Source organism: Sphaeramia orbicularis, chromosome 18, assembly GCF_902148855.1.
Source record: "Sphaeramia orbicularis chromosome 18, fSphaOr1.1, whole genome shotgun sequence".
Taxonomy (NCBI): Eukaryota; Metazoa; Chordata; class Actinopteri; order Kurtiformes; family Apogonidae; genus Sphaeramia; species Sphaeramia orbicularis.
Window position 1 is genome coordinate 18,886,457 of NC_043974.1, and position 14,864 is coordinate 18,901,320.

The window sequence follows — 14,864 nt, forward strand, 5'->3', positions numbered from 1 at the left end:
TTATTTTAGTTAAACTTTTTATATTGTCACTAATTTGCCAAATTTAAGTAAATGTGGTCTGCGTAAATGATGCACTGTATACACTGTAGTATACACTGTAGGTCACTTTTCTTCAATTTCTTCAACCTTGCCATGCTATATTCCAAAAATATAGAAAATACCTTGTTCATTTCAGTTAAAATTTATGATATTGTCACTAATTTGCCAGAATTACTAATGTAGAGCAAATGTGGTCTGCGTAAATGATGCACTGGATACACTGTAGTGTCCATAATAAAAGGAATGAGCAGACCAATGATAATAGAAGAGCAGTCAACCTTTACTATTCCACTTCACATGCTCCAACACAGTACACACATACACTTCACTCTTATACTTTACTTCCTGAGTCCGAACTCCGTGACTCTATAGCCAATCAGAATCCAGGATGGCACACTGAAGTAAATGCACATAAAACACAGAAGAACATTCAACAACCATCATCAGAGTGATTGTAAAGACTGCATCACCACTGAAATTCTAAATATAAGCACTGGTGCCCATGAAGATGGACTAAAATATTTTTACATCCTCTGATGAATTGATTTTGACAGTGGGATTTATTCTTGATAAAAGTGTAGCTGGGACTCTGTATGTAATCACTGCATCAGGTCAAAGGTGATTACTGATGTGTATAAATAGGAATAAAAAGAGGAATGTGTCTGAAAACAACATTATTTAACAGCGTATAATAAATCTGCATTCACGTGATGGTAGCTGGGATAGGCTCCAGCATCCTCATGAATGTAATATTAAAAATATCCGCAAATCTCAGGATGCAGGTAGTTTACAAATCAACCACAGTACATAATATTAAACATCTGAAATGAATGACTTTGAACTTTACACTACAGACATACAACAGCCAGTATGCACATTTAGGCTACAGGCCAAAGTACAGTGGATTGTAAGTTCACCCAGGTTTCTGATCCTGATGGACAAGAAAAAAGAAAAGCTCTGAAGCTGATATTTATTCTGTTTGCTTGAAATACAGGTGACTGTATGTAAATTAGCTACAACAGGATTTGCATTATCCCTGTTTTTGCCTAAGGAATGACCCCTGAGTCACTTAAGTTCAGATACTAGATGTCAGTGCTAACTTGATTTGCACAAAGGCCCAGGTGACCTCTGCAGTGTTCCCTCCTTTATATGTGGACATCAGCTCACTGAGCACAGAGCAGCACCAGGATGGAGAGGATCTGGCTTGGTGTCTTCTGTCTGTCAGGTCAGTGTTTCAGAACATGACATGTAAGTGTACTCATTATTTTAGAATATTGGATCTCTGAAACTGAACTTCAAACTAACCAGAACATTCAGAATACAAATGTATTCTGGGAAACATTTCATTTCAATGTATATCTTATCTTTTTTCTGTTTGAATCCAAGCAGTGGTGTGTGTGTTTTATGTTCTGTCTGTCTCAGTCTGCTTGGATGAAAATGGCTGAAGATCCCCAACTCTTTTCTAAATCAGTATAATTTAACAGCAAGTCATATTTTTTCACTTATAGTTGTTGATAATGTCTGTACTTTGGAAAAATATTGAAACTTCTTAACTGCATGAATATACAATGAAATTTTCATTCTAACACAGTTCACAACATACAAGTTAAAGATGGCGACATACACTGTTAAAAAAGTATCTGAAAAATTGTTGCATCATGGCATTTTCATCCAAGACAATTATTTAATGTAAAAAGAAGCCAAAACTTTTATTCTTCTTGGTCTCAGGAGGATATATTTATTCTCTTGTGTTTCTGTATTCACTTATTGGACTGTTCTATGTCTTATCTTCAATACTGAGTTTGTAAAAAGATATATGGGTAGTTGGTGCTGCTGACGAGTTAAATATGTCAACACACACACACACACACACACACACACACACACACACACACACACACACACACACACACTAATACTTGGGATGTAACTCTGTAAATCTCTCCACAGTCTGGAGCATCTCCACATGCCTCCTCCATCAGTACCACTATGTCCATGAATTAAAGACTTGGACTGAAGCTCAGTCCTACTGCAGAAGACATTACACAGACCTGGCCACTATTGAAAACTCCTCAGAGGTGGACCAGCTGATCAACGCAGTGTTTGTTGAAGATATCTCTGAGGTGTGGATTGGTCTGTTCAGTGAAGTGGACTGGAGGTGGTCCGATGGATACACAGGCAATGAATCTGGACACACAAACTGGAGGCAACTTGCTTCTGAACCAAATTTTTTGGCAGCTGATCAATTCTGTGTAGTCTTTGGAATGAATGTGGGATGGGGGGATTATCATTGTGAATATCAGTATCCATTTATCTGTTCCTCAGGTAAGCATACAGAACAGCATATTAGAATCATGAAAAAAGACAGAATTCAGTATGTAAACATAACACAGACCCACTTTACCTGCAGGAACACAGTTTGTTTATATTAGTCAAAGTCTGAGTTGGACCGCTGCTCAGAGCTACTGCAGGTCCAACTACGTAGACCTGGCCACCGTGAAGAACCCCAGTGACGACCAGAAGATCCAGAATGTTATGCCATCTGACAGCTCAGCTTGGATTGGTTTATTCAGAAATCCAAACTTCAACTGGTCTGATGGGAGCAGCTTCTCATTCACCTACTGGTATGGTGGTTCCAATCCACTTGGCTCATCGAAGATCATATGTGGTGTTGCATATTTGAAGAATTCAGGAAAATGGAGGTTTGTACCCTGTGACAATAGAAGGCGATTTGTCTGCCATTACACCCCCTCTGGTGAGTGATTTACTGTCCCTCAGTGAAAAAGAGAAAAAGAGAGTGTTGTATTAATGTAGAATAATATGTGTTTAATCTTATGTTTCAAAGCAAAGTTATGTTTGGATTGTCTTCTGTTTTTTTTTTAGTTGTGAAGAAGCAGACAGTGAAGCTGAGGATGAAGGTGGAGGACTCCTATGTGAACCTGAATGATCCTGTTATCAAAGCAGACATCTTGAAAAAGGTAAAATCTCCAACAAACAACCTGACAAATGATGTGTCATCTTTCATATTCCATATTCATCAGCCTGTCAAAATCTAAACATCTGTCATTTGGTTATGCTTTGCAGTTCCATGACAAACTAAACATGGCCAGAGTCAGTGGAGTGACCCTCAAGTGGCAAGAACAATCTTCCAGTAACATATTCCACAAGGAGACATAAAACATGACATATTCATAAAAGGGAAACTGAGCTCTGAAATTTAACCTGCATTTCATTCACAGAGTTTTATTTTTGGATTTTCATGAAAGAATATTTTAGTTTCAACCCCAGTATTAGAGATTCAGTGTGTGATATTTAGTGTCATCTAGTGGTGTAGTTGAAGATTGCAATCAGCGAATTCACCCCCACTATCACTGTGGCTGCAAAAAAACCCACCAAAGTCAAAACTAGTGTTTTGTCCATTCTCCACAGGAAAAAGAAGTGGACGTCTGTTATGATGTGCTGTTATGCTGAGATAACATGGTGGATTCTGAACAGTGAAGTAATACCAATCTGTAATGGGTTTACATATAAAAATAAATTCTTATGCAATGTCATGAAATGATGAAGGAAAGGGAAATGTTCATGTTTAAAATACATACATATGTCTTGTTGCATGTCTCACTCTCCTTTGTGGTGGACATGTTTGCCCAAGAAGTTACGAATCTAAAATAGCTCTGTTGTAGCAGTTTTATTGCGCAGTAACATATGCACAGAAAATGTATGTGTTCAACTACTAGCAATGACCAAATGGACGAAAGATGAGATTAGAAAGAACAGAATATAAACAAATGAATATAATACACATATTTGTACTGCATGTATGCGAAAAATATGCTTTTTTAATAGAGATGTTCATTATATCAATTTGTTTTCAGAATTGTATGGGGGAGAACTTTCCTAATACCACAGCCTGCATATAGAATGTGTGTGTATAGTGTAGCCATGTCATATATTTCTTGCATTAAGGTCCTGCGAAATCATGAAATCCATGTTGCATAAATTCAGGATGGCTCTGTTCTTCTCTGAGCTGGATTGTGCCTCTTATTGTTTGATCAGAAGAACATGTTTTTTTGTGACATGACTTTTCTGTGAACAATTGTTAGAACTGGGAAATACGAGATGAGAGTTGCATTTCAGTCAAGAAGTGTGCATGAGAAACATTTACATAAACTGATTAGAATATATTTACATTGAAAATACAAAAGACCAGAGAGCAATGTCCACAACAGAGAAAATGAGTGTGTTTTTCCCCCCAGTTTCCATGTAAGTGCTAAATGATTTGCACTGAAGGAAAACGTTTTCCAAACCAGCAGGATTTCACAAAACTGAGCTAAGTTTGGAGTTTGAGTTCAGGCCAATCACTCATGAGTTATGTTTAAAGTGACACACACTATGTCTAATGTCTGTTTGTGTAGCATTTTATTTTAATGTGCTTCTGCCACAGTTTTTATGTATAAATTTTTATTCTGTGTTCTAGACTGTGCATTTTTACCATCTGTTTTATTGCCAGTTACTTTAACTTAAATAAATGTCATTAGTGATTTTTGAATGATTCACCAAAACTTGTCCAAAATGATATGCTTTTTTTTTTTTTTTTTTTTTTTGATACGCTTTTTAACCATTATGGGTATAGCACATCTTTGGTGGATACCATTAACCATTTGAAAAAGCCTCAGAAAAACCATGTCCACTGTCATACCATGTAATGCCTTGACAATTATGTAAACCAATTTTTTGTTTAAATTTACCAAAACCTTTTAAAAAATGACCATATCTGGGCACGTTTCTTACTTCCTCACCATTGTAGGAAAAAGTACGCAAGCAAAACATGTAATTCATACCTTAGCAATCACCTAAACACCTATTTGGAGGTCATTGGTAATCAAATGGAAAAAAAACCCCAAAAAACCTAAAATATCACTTCCTTGTTTCCTCAGGAGGTGCTTCTTATTGTTACTGGTACAGCTCATAACACTTTAGAGACTAATATAAAGGATTGTCCCAAATGACAACTTTTGTGACACATAGTATAACCTACAAATTCACCACAAATGCCCACTGGTACCTAGGGGCGTGGCTAGAGGGGCCGCCCCTAGAGCAGACCTTAATCTGATTTGTAGTTCGCACTGTCCATCAACCCATACAGCCATACAGGGGACAAACAGTGATCTACTGATTCAGCGTCAGTTTTCTTTTCCAGACTACTAAACTAATGGCAAAATGAGTCCTTGGCAACTGATTCCAGGTCAGCATAGTTTTGACAAATGAGAGCTGTGGAGCGGCAACTAGTTTTTCACCGCCTGGAAGTCCAGAGTAATTTAATAACATTACGTACCATGTTACACCTGTTGACATGGATGAACCTACGGATATCTGTCGTTTTAGAGGTATGTTAATATGTTGTAGAGTTGGCTTTTCACCAAAATGTGTGAAAATGTTGTCTACCACACAGCAGCACAGCACTTATACCATATTTACATTGGGCAAACGTTAACTAACGCTACAGACTAACAAGCTAATACTAACCGTTACTAGCTAGCTTGTTAGTCTGGCTGCTAACTTTTTTCTTAATTGAAGACCAACGATGTTTGCAGGGGTATGAGGTTAGCTAATATGACCAATGTGTGAATTTTAGTCAATATTTTTTATTCACAAACAGATTTTTAACACGGATTGATCTGCAGATATTTTGTGGGCGTCAAAATTTAAATAAGCAATCCAAAAATAAATTTGTTGCTAATCTTTGACATATCCATGACTGTAATGACCACAAATGCTCCAGCCCTGTACTATTTATTATGTGGAATATTTATTTTTTGTGTGTGGTTTTAATTTTTGTTAGAAGTAATTCCTAATTATAAACTGACGTTTATAGTCCTGAAAACGATTGAATATTTGCTTGCTTTGAGTAAGTTCAAGTTGTTTTAAATTTCTGAAAAAAGCTAAAAAAAAATAAAAAAAAATAAAAAATAGTTGTATGACGATTTTATAGGTGTTTTTTTTTTTTTTTTTTTTTGCACGCACATTTTTTTCCATGAAGGTGTCCAGAGGGTGTAAAATGTACCAAAAGAGTATTAGAGACATGTGAAAGTAAAATACCTAGTATTTCGAAATTTGACTGAAATGAAAAGTTCTTGTACAAATTCATGGAACAAGCGGAACAAAATGATCAATAAATTTAAAAAAACCCTAAGAAATATGTGGAAAAAATGCCAGCGGGGGTATAAGGGTTAATGTAGAAACAGAGCAGTATACAAAACAAATTGCATTTTAATACTCTTAATATTTTATTTTTGCAATGTGTTTATTGTGTTATTATAAAAAACATTAGAAAATATTCATGGTTACATGAAGATAAGTCACTTGATATTTAGGTTCCTGTAAATTAAGATAAATGATTTTCATTACTTTTCCCCAGGCAGGAAGAGTGAAGAGGTCATCTTCTGCAATGTTGATTCACCGGTGAAACAGTTTTACAAATGACAGTGGTTGGAGGCGCTTGTTTTCATGTTCAGTTAATGATATTTTAGCTGAAAAAAAGTCACTTGTCTTTCAGTTTCTTCAACCTTTGAATTTACTCTGAGCTTTAATGAACAGCTACATGATCAGTAAATTAAATATAGGAAATTACCAGATTTTCACTGAGTAATGCAAAATACAGGGGGGTCAGATCAAGTGGTAACACATGGACACATTTTGTGTTCAGCAGTATCTGTCATGTAAACAATGTTACTTATATGCTTATATTATACATATCTGAGTAGGTATTTATAAGCACTTTAGCATTATGTATAACAAAATTTGGGGAGATCAAATTTTTAGATGAAAAAAGTCAAATTACTGCTCAGTAACACGTGGGCTTAAAACAGACATAATTTTTTTAAGCTTTATGCAAACATTCAGAACATGTGGTTCTCGACAGAAATTGATATCGGGTATGACAAAACCTTTTAGATATTATGTTCAACTCTGCTGAAAATAAATTTTGGAGTCAATTTCAATAACATGAGAATGTGGTAACACCTGGATGACTCTTTACCATTGTATACATCACCCAAAATGTATCAAAGATCATTACTTACTGAAAGTTTCACTCAAATATCTGAATTATAGAAACTTGAAAATTAAACGTTTTTGGTTTTTTTTGTGGTTACATGTGGACAGGGCTTTTTAAGCAACTCGCAAATGTTCAAACTCATAAATTTCAATAATTTTCACAAAATAATGAAAATCTAATACTTGAAACTTCACAATCATCAATATAATCAACAGAGGGAATACATTTTCAAATTTTTTAAATTTAATTTTTAGTGTCAAATTCGAGCTATGGTGTAAAAGTGCAATTGACAAAATCGGTTGCAACTTTTTTTCTACAAGTGGTGTTTTAAAAAAGGTAACAATTCCATAAAATACAGATCTTTAGCTTAAAAAATGAGCCCACTTGATAGGCTTAAATGATATGTGCAATCAATTATATTTTTTCATGTTGTTCAATTTCGCTTAATCGGACCCAGAGGATAATACTATAATAAATGGTGCTAAATTAAGTTAAATAGAAAGAAAAAATAATTTTGGAACTGCTACAAAAGTAGCACTGGGTCTTTATGGGTTAAATATGTACTGATATGCTGATCATAATAGACATAAAATAAATTACAGACTCCCAGATACTGTGGTGTGTGACTACAATAGAATGGTAGTTGCATATTGGTGCTGTTCACATTGTTTAGTTTTTGTGGTGGTGGTGAGAATGGCACTGTTCATTAATAAACTAATGTTAAAAATCTGGTTGGAAATTTTTTTTTCTAAGAGAATGTAAAGGGGATATGAAAAGGGTCAAGGGTAAGGCAAAAACAAGAGGCTGTTTCCAGTTTGAATTGGATAAAACAATGGGGTAATGATGGTACTCTTATGGTGCTTTATCCTCATCTTCTACGATATCACCATCTCTGTTCACAACTCTCTTCTCTCCACCAGTCACAACAAGGACATCAGCCTTCAATGGACCCAGCAACAGGGTGTATAAGGCCATAACACTCAGGGGCTAAAGGAAACATGAAGTTACATACAAAACACGCAGAACAATAATGATAAAAAAGGGAGTCACAAACTAAAACAATGTCTTTTATGAGGGATGTGATGAGTCTTATGCTGATGTTTTTTTTCTTCCCTCTCTTAAACCTTTTTCCTCAGGAAGGAGCTGATTTACCATCACTGTGGAAAATGGGTATTTTGCACAAAACTGTGAGGTTCATAGTCCAGTGGGTGGGCGGAGCCATGGAGGCTGAAGGGAGAGAGGAGGTCGTGGAAGCGATGGATGTGGGAGACACAGAAGATGACATCGCACCAGCTAGACTAAGCACTGCAATAGAAGGTCACACACACACACACACACACACACACACACACACACACACACACACACACACACACACACACACACACACACACACACACACACACAACTGTCATCAGTAATAAGAGCCCAACAAGGACATAGTAATTTTTCTTTCAGTGACCAACTAAAGAGTTTGATTTTGATTTTCTCCAGAAAGCACTTGATACTTGGACAGCCTAAAACACTTGGTGTTATAAGTTTAAAACCCTGTCTGAAACGACCACATGTAGATCACAGGGCTGGCACTAATGGACTCTATGCACAGCCCCCCTACTTCCTGAACTTCAGGTGGGTCTTTTATTTCCTGTCTTTCATTATTGGATACACTGATTAATCCAAGTGAGTCTGCTACTTCTTGTTGTGACTACTGATTAATTAGACACACCTGGATTAATCTGTGTATCCAATAATGAAAGACAGGAAATAAAGGACCCACCTGAAGTTCAGGAAGTAGTGGGGCTGTGCATAGATTCCATTAAAGTCGCTATTGGCAAAAACCTAAAAAAAACTCAAACAACTGGAAATTCTTTAGGATATAATAAGTATTCTGGAACTGCCCAAATTTTAGAAAAATATGTGTTTGCGTCAGGGCCACAACGTAAAAATTAATAATTCAGTATGATCAAGAATACAAAAGACATTTAAATTATCACAGTAATATTCAATAATAATATATTTGAAATGCATCACAGTAAAAGGACAATTTCATTAGGCTTTCATAAACGTAAAATAAGATTTTATTTACTTAATATAATACTCTGCCTTATACAGCCATAAGTCATTAGACAAAAATATTGCCATCGATGTCAGATTCCAAAATGAGGCTTAATTTCACAAAATATGAAAATTAACATGCTGTCATTGAAGTAAATCACAGAATAAGATAAGAAAATAAGAATATACTTATGGTGCATAATAGTACATTTCTTCTTTTTTAACAAACATAAGTCTTGTTTCAAACTTTTAAAAGTCGAGCAATGTGTTTAAGAAATTAACTAAATCATACCAGAAAACTAAGTAGGTTTTATTCCCATAAAGTAAATGAATGGGCTCTGTGCACAGCCTCACTACTTCCTGAACTTAAGGCAGCTCCTTTATTTCCTGTCTTTCATTATTGGACACATTGATCAATCCAGGTGTGTCTGTTACCTCATGTTGTGACTACTGTGGTCAGACACACCTGGATTAACCAGTGTGTGCATGAAGCCCATTAACAGCTTATAAATCTGAATTGGCTGACTACTCCAAAAAAACAAGGCAAAAAAGTGCATTTGTGGCTAAAGACCAACCATTTTAAAATGTAGGTGTTTGACCAACTTTTTTTCTGAGCTATGAGGTACAACCAAGTGAAATTAAATAACTAAATAGGTGCGCTTTATTCACAGAAATCATGCATCAATAGGCATGTCTGATGTAAGAGGCCAAATTTAAAACAGTTACACTCAGTTGAAATCAGGTCATTGTATCACACATCTTTACTTGGAAAAACAAAATCAAAATGAGAACAGTTTAGACAGTTGCGGAAAAAAATATTAGACCACCTCTTGTTTTCTTTAATTTCTTGTTCATTTTAATGCCTGGTACAACTAAAGGTACATTTGTTTGGACAAATATAGTAACAAAAATAGCTCATAAAAGTTTAATTTCAGAGCTAATATCTAGCCATTTTCCATGTTTTCTTGATAATAACCAAAATCACTTCAGTTCTTACATCAATAGCTATGGCATTGTACTGACAAAAACAGTGCTTTTAGGCATTCCATGTTTTCTTTTCTGTCTGTTTTAGTCACATGCTACACACAGGAGTTATTACTTGACTGCATAACCATTGTTTTTGATGACTTTTGATGGTCTAATCATTTTTTCTGCGACTGTACATCTTCTGACATTCATTGCATACTTGCTTGACAGGCTAAACTTGATCCAACTGGTCTGTAAATACAGTAAAAAACAAGTATAATGAAAATCAAGTAACATTCATTCTCATTATGCTTAGCCTTTAAGGCAAAAATAAATTCATTTTATGTACTGTGATAGCCTCACTAATGTTCTGCTTTCTCCAGTTGCCAGTGTCCCTGGAGTGTTTTTCTTTGCGTCTGTTTTTGGTCACACCTCTTACAGGTGTGGTTTAGGATTATAAAAGAGCCACCTCACCTCTCATGGTCAACACATTGGTACTGTTTGGTTTGTTCCTTGGTTTTGTTTGAGTCACACACACTGACCTCAGTCACTCAAACATGCATTACATTACTGATACCTGCGTTCTACACACTGCATTTTGAGCTGTATTTAGTTCCAGTACTTTTCTGTGTATGGGAAATGGGTATGTTGTCTTTTGTTCCATTCATTGAGCTGGGCTTATAACATATGGGGGATCATCTACACCTTAGATTGGATTTAGATGATTCTTGACTGTTGTAGCATTTGCTAATCATCTGTCCAAGGAGAACTAAGTTTTTGTTCCGAATCTCGTGTGACAGTCAAAAAGTTAAGTGGAAAAACTCCCCTGTTTAGGTGTAAGAATGACATTCATCCCTAGGCTCATTTTTGTTTGCGGTTTTTTTTTTTGCATAAATGAGGCCACAGCACTTTAGCTTTGGATGTGCTGACATGATTGTCTACAGGGTCGCTGTGTTATGGTAGCCTAGCCGGGTCAGTGGTCTTTGTGTCAGAAATTCTCACCAACATTATGCATGAAAACTTGGGTTGACACACCCGGTTCAGAGGAAGTTCCACATTACATGCATGCATTGCAACTGTTGCATGGTTTTAGGATTACTTTCTGTTACAAATGTTTTTGGACAGGTTTGTATAGTGTGGTCCACTTTGTTCCTCTCATTGTTCTTTGGTCAGTGTGCTTAGTTATTGCTGTTATATCATGTCAACCTTGTAGGAGTTTGTGCAGAATCCTAGTGAGTGACCTCCCCAGACCTCATTTTGTCTCTGGTAAAAGATGGTTTGGTAGAGGCAGGTGTTATGTCTGAGGCAGGTGTTTTGTCTGCTGCAGGTAATGTTGGTGAAGTTCACAGTGTTAGTCCTGAGGTTAGTCCTCCTGAACTGTCCCTGAAATTTTTGAGGCCTGTTGCTGCGGTAGGAGCTTCCTTTAGCCTTTGAGCAGCCAAAGGAATTGTTAATGTTGCAGCAAAAACTTGACTAGAAAAGGAGTAACATGTTATAAACAGGATTCATATGGGTACTTGAAATCGTTGAAAATGCTTGAATTTCAATGTTGTGTTTCCAAGGTCTGAAAAGTGCTCAAATTTGAGTTTAAGTGTTTGAAAGTGCCTGCAGTGTAACTCTGTGATGGGACTTATTTATTTTTAATATTAACCAGGGTTCCTACACATCCTGGAAAACCTGGAAAATGATTGACCAATTTTCCAGTCATGGAAAACACAGGGAAAATGAGGAAAAAAAGGTCAAATGTCCTGGAAAGTTATCCTGGAAAATGATTTATCCTCCCCTTGCCTTTTGAGGTGAATGCAAACGGGTTAAAAGTTATGCGCATGCATGTAAGTTGTCATCTTATCTTCTGGGCAACATTAATTCCCTGCACTTCTCTACCTCATGCCCCCCCTGTGACATTACTAGCCAGTTAAATTAGCATTTCCTCTTAGAGCAGTTCTGCAGCCCAGTGCTTCTAACTGACTTGCTAGATTTAGCAACTTTTCAGACCCCATTAAGGACTTAGTGCCTAGAGACAAAACTAGTGACTGGAAATGGAAAAGTGTTGCTCGTATTGGTCCACCAGTGTGAGGTTTTTCTCTCCTGCGGCCACAGGCTCTTGTCTGTCCTCCGTTGAGTGACAGGCAGAAGAGAAGAGGACAGTTACTGAGTTGGCTGTGTGCAATGAGATGCGACATGCACCTGATTTCATTAAAGTGGGAGCTTCAAGGTAATTACAGTTAACAGGTAATTTTAATGGGCCACGTTTCACTCATTATTTCACACTTGTTTTATTATCTGACAATAGAAACAGAAAATAAGTGAAAACCACTTCGGGAATTTTTTTGTGTTAAAATACTGTGTATGTGGACAGATATAGCCATAAACTGCACATCAGATGTCTGCATAATAAACATAGTAACAATCTGGGTAAATGCAAGTTACAGCTGTAGAAAAGAACACTTCCAAAGAATGAGTGGCACAGGGGAATGGATTAGTGTATGACTGATAACTTGTCTCTGTGGTGGCTGAAAATGAAAGAGTGGGAACCCTGTCCAGGTAGATTTTTATCTTAATCGTGGGCTTGGTGGAAGTGTGCATGAAGAACGCCAAGTATCTTCCCTTTTTTTGGAAAAAACTTTGTGTCCTTTAATTCCTTTAATTTCTAAACTTCTTGCTATTATTAAACATAATTTTCAATGTTTATAGAATAATACAATATACATCATTGTGAAAAAAATAATCATGAGTACATGTATTCATAGAGATATGTATTTTACCACTGCGATATGGTGTTATGCTGGAAAAATTTGAAATGGGTTGAATATACTTGAGTAGTACAGATATAAAGAATACCTGAAGCATTACACAGAAGTCCATTCTGTTTTGAACATTTATTAAATTTTTCAAAATGACAAACCTAAGAAAATACATAGAAAAGATACGTGTTCATGTAACAGGATGTGAAACAAATGTCCAGTAGCGTTTGTTGGCTTATCTCTAATTCTTTGTCAAATATCTTCCGCAGGAGCAGCAGTTAATCACAGTGAAGACAGAATAAAAGATGAAGGAGGTGAGTGATAAAACACAAATAAAATGTACATTCAGTTGATTTTCTGTAGTTGTACTGAGGTTTGGATGGCTTGAATGTTTAGTTATGACAGATTATCAACTGTAAAAAAAAACAAACTAAAATGGCTAATACAGACAACACATCACTTCATAAATAGTATGAAAACTACATGGAATGTTAAGGTCAATAATTAAGGGGTTACAGGAATTCTTTGAGTTTAGGCATTAATTTATCTTCAATTTCAAATTTTTTTTTAACACACTAAGTACAGCTAAAAGTTATTACACAACACACCACTTACAGAAATATCAATGTTTTTCATTCTTTGAATATAATTCTACAATCATTTTCATTGAACCTTAAATGTAAACGAGTCTGAATCATTATTTGTTGATTGTGAATTTCTACCTGGAGCTAAATCCAAACATAACAAATGGGTATATAGATTTAATTTTTGTTTTTTTTTAGTCAGGGATACCAAATGAATCATTCCATTTATACCCACTGTAGAAATGTCCACCTGACTTGCATTTTGCTAAATGCAAAGGGAACATGCAAAGCTAAATGGGGGTGGGGGTGTGGACAAAAGGTCTATCATTTGCAGGACAAACTGATCAGTGGTATGTTTTTTTTTTTTTTTCCATAGATTTGCAGACATAAAAGTATGGAAACTCAGTCTGATCCTACACATAATTACCTATTCACACCTGGGGACAAAAACCAGCCCACCAAAGGTCCCAGTCTCACACACAGGATGAATTTGCAAATGTAAAAATGACACTGATGGTGAAGGGTATCAAACAGGCTTTAGTTCAGGGGCCACATACAGCCCAATTTGATCTCAAGTGGGTCAGACCAGTAAAATAATAAGTGAGCAACCTATAAAAAAATGACAACTCCAAGTTCCAAACTCTAACATTTAATCAATATTATGCCTGTCTTTTATGCCTGTCTTTTGTGGATCTGTTGTAATCTGTAATCCACATGTATGAATGATAAATTAAGACATCATATTGTTAAATTGCACTTTTTTCTTTAGGAAATGGGCTCTATGCACAACGCCACAACTTCCTGAACTTCAGGTGGGTCCTTTATTTCCTGTCTTTCATTACTGGACACACTGATTGTTCCAGGTGAGTCTGCTACTTATTGGGACAACTGATTGATTAGACACACATGGATTAATCAGTGTGTCCAATAATGAAAGACAGAAAATAAAGGACCCACCTGAAGTTCAGGACGTACTAGGGCTGTGCATAGAACCCATTCCAGGTTCAGGATAGTCACATTGATTGTGAAAGGATAGTTTGTTGATAGTTTACTTTTTTGTACAAAAGAGAAAAAATTAGTTCTCATTATTCAACCTGATCTAAATGAATGGCGTATGTCACACCAGTTCTTACGGCATTTACCTACACATTTTTGACCTTTCGCGTGTTATTCAGCGCCATTTGATCGTGTGTCAGTGTATGCCAAGATCTCCAGTTCACATAACCCAGTCAGTCAGTGCGTGGTGTTTGACACATTGATTCAGGTTGGCCAGGGGGCTAATAACAGCATGAACATACACGTGGAAAGCTTATAATGCGTAAAGATACACCAATTAAAAGTGGGTTGTATATTTATGTGAGTCATGATATCATGTTGCATTATTTATCAGCTATTGTTGTACTGGTCTGACCTGCTTCA

At 36.2% G+C, this 14,864-nt stretch overlaps 2 protein-coding genes across 6 annotated transcripts in view; one reads left to right on the forward strand and one right to left on the reverse strand.

The window, feature by feature from the left end:
• The first annotated feature begins 2,247 nt into the window (after nt 1-2,247).
• On the forward strand, nt 2,248-3,216 carry LOC115438992 (putative C-type lectin domain family 20 member A). The gene is made up of 4 exons (XM_030162886.1): nt 2,248-2,364; nt 2,450-2,794; nt 2,923-3,017; nt 3,124-3,216. Exons 1-4 carry the CDS (start codon nt 2,304-2,306, stop codon nt 3,214-3,216), a joined length of 594 nt encoding a protein of 197 aa, XP_030018746.1. The 5' UTR covers nt 2,248-2,303.
• A 9,765-nt stretch (nt 3,217-12,981) lies between these two features.
• LOC115438550 (gastrula zinc finger protein XlCGF57.1-like) overlaps nt 12,982-14,864 on the reverse strand; it is a 22,885-nt gene continuing 21,002 nt past the window's right edge. For all 5 annotated transcript variants that reach the window (XM_030162218.1, XM_030162216.1, XM_030162217.1 and 2 more), the window contains one exon: nt 12,982-14,864. This exon is cut by the window's right edge and continues 1,084 nt beyond it. The gene's annotated coding sequence lies outside the window, so the exon portion shown is untranslated.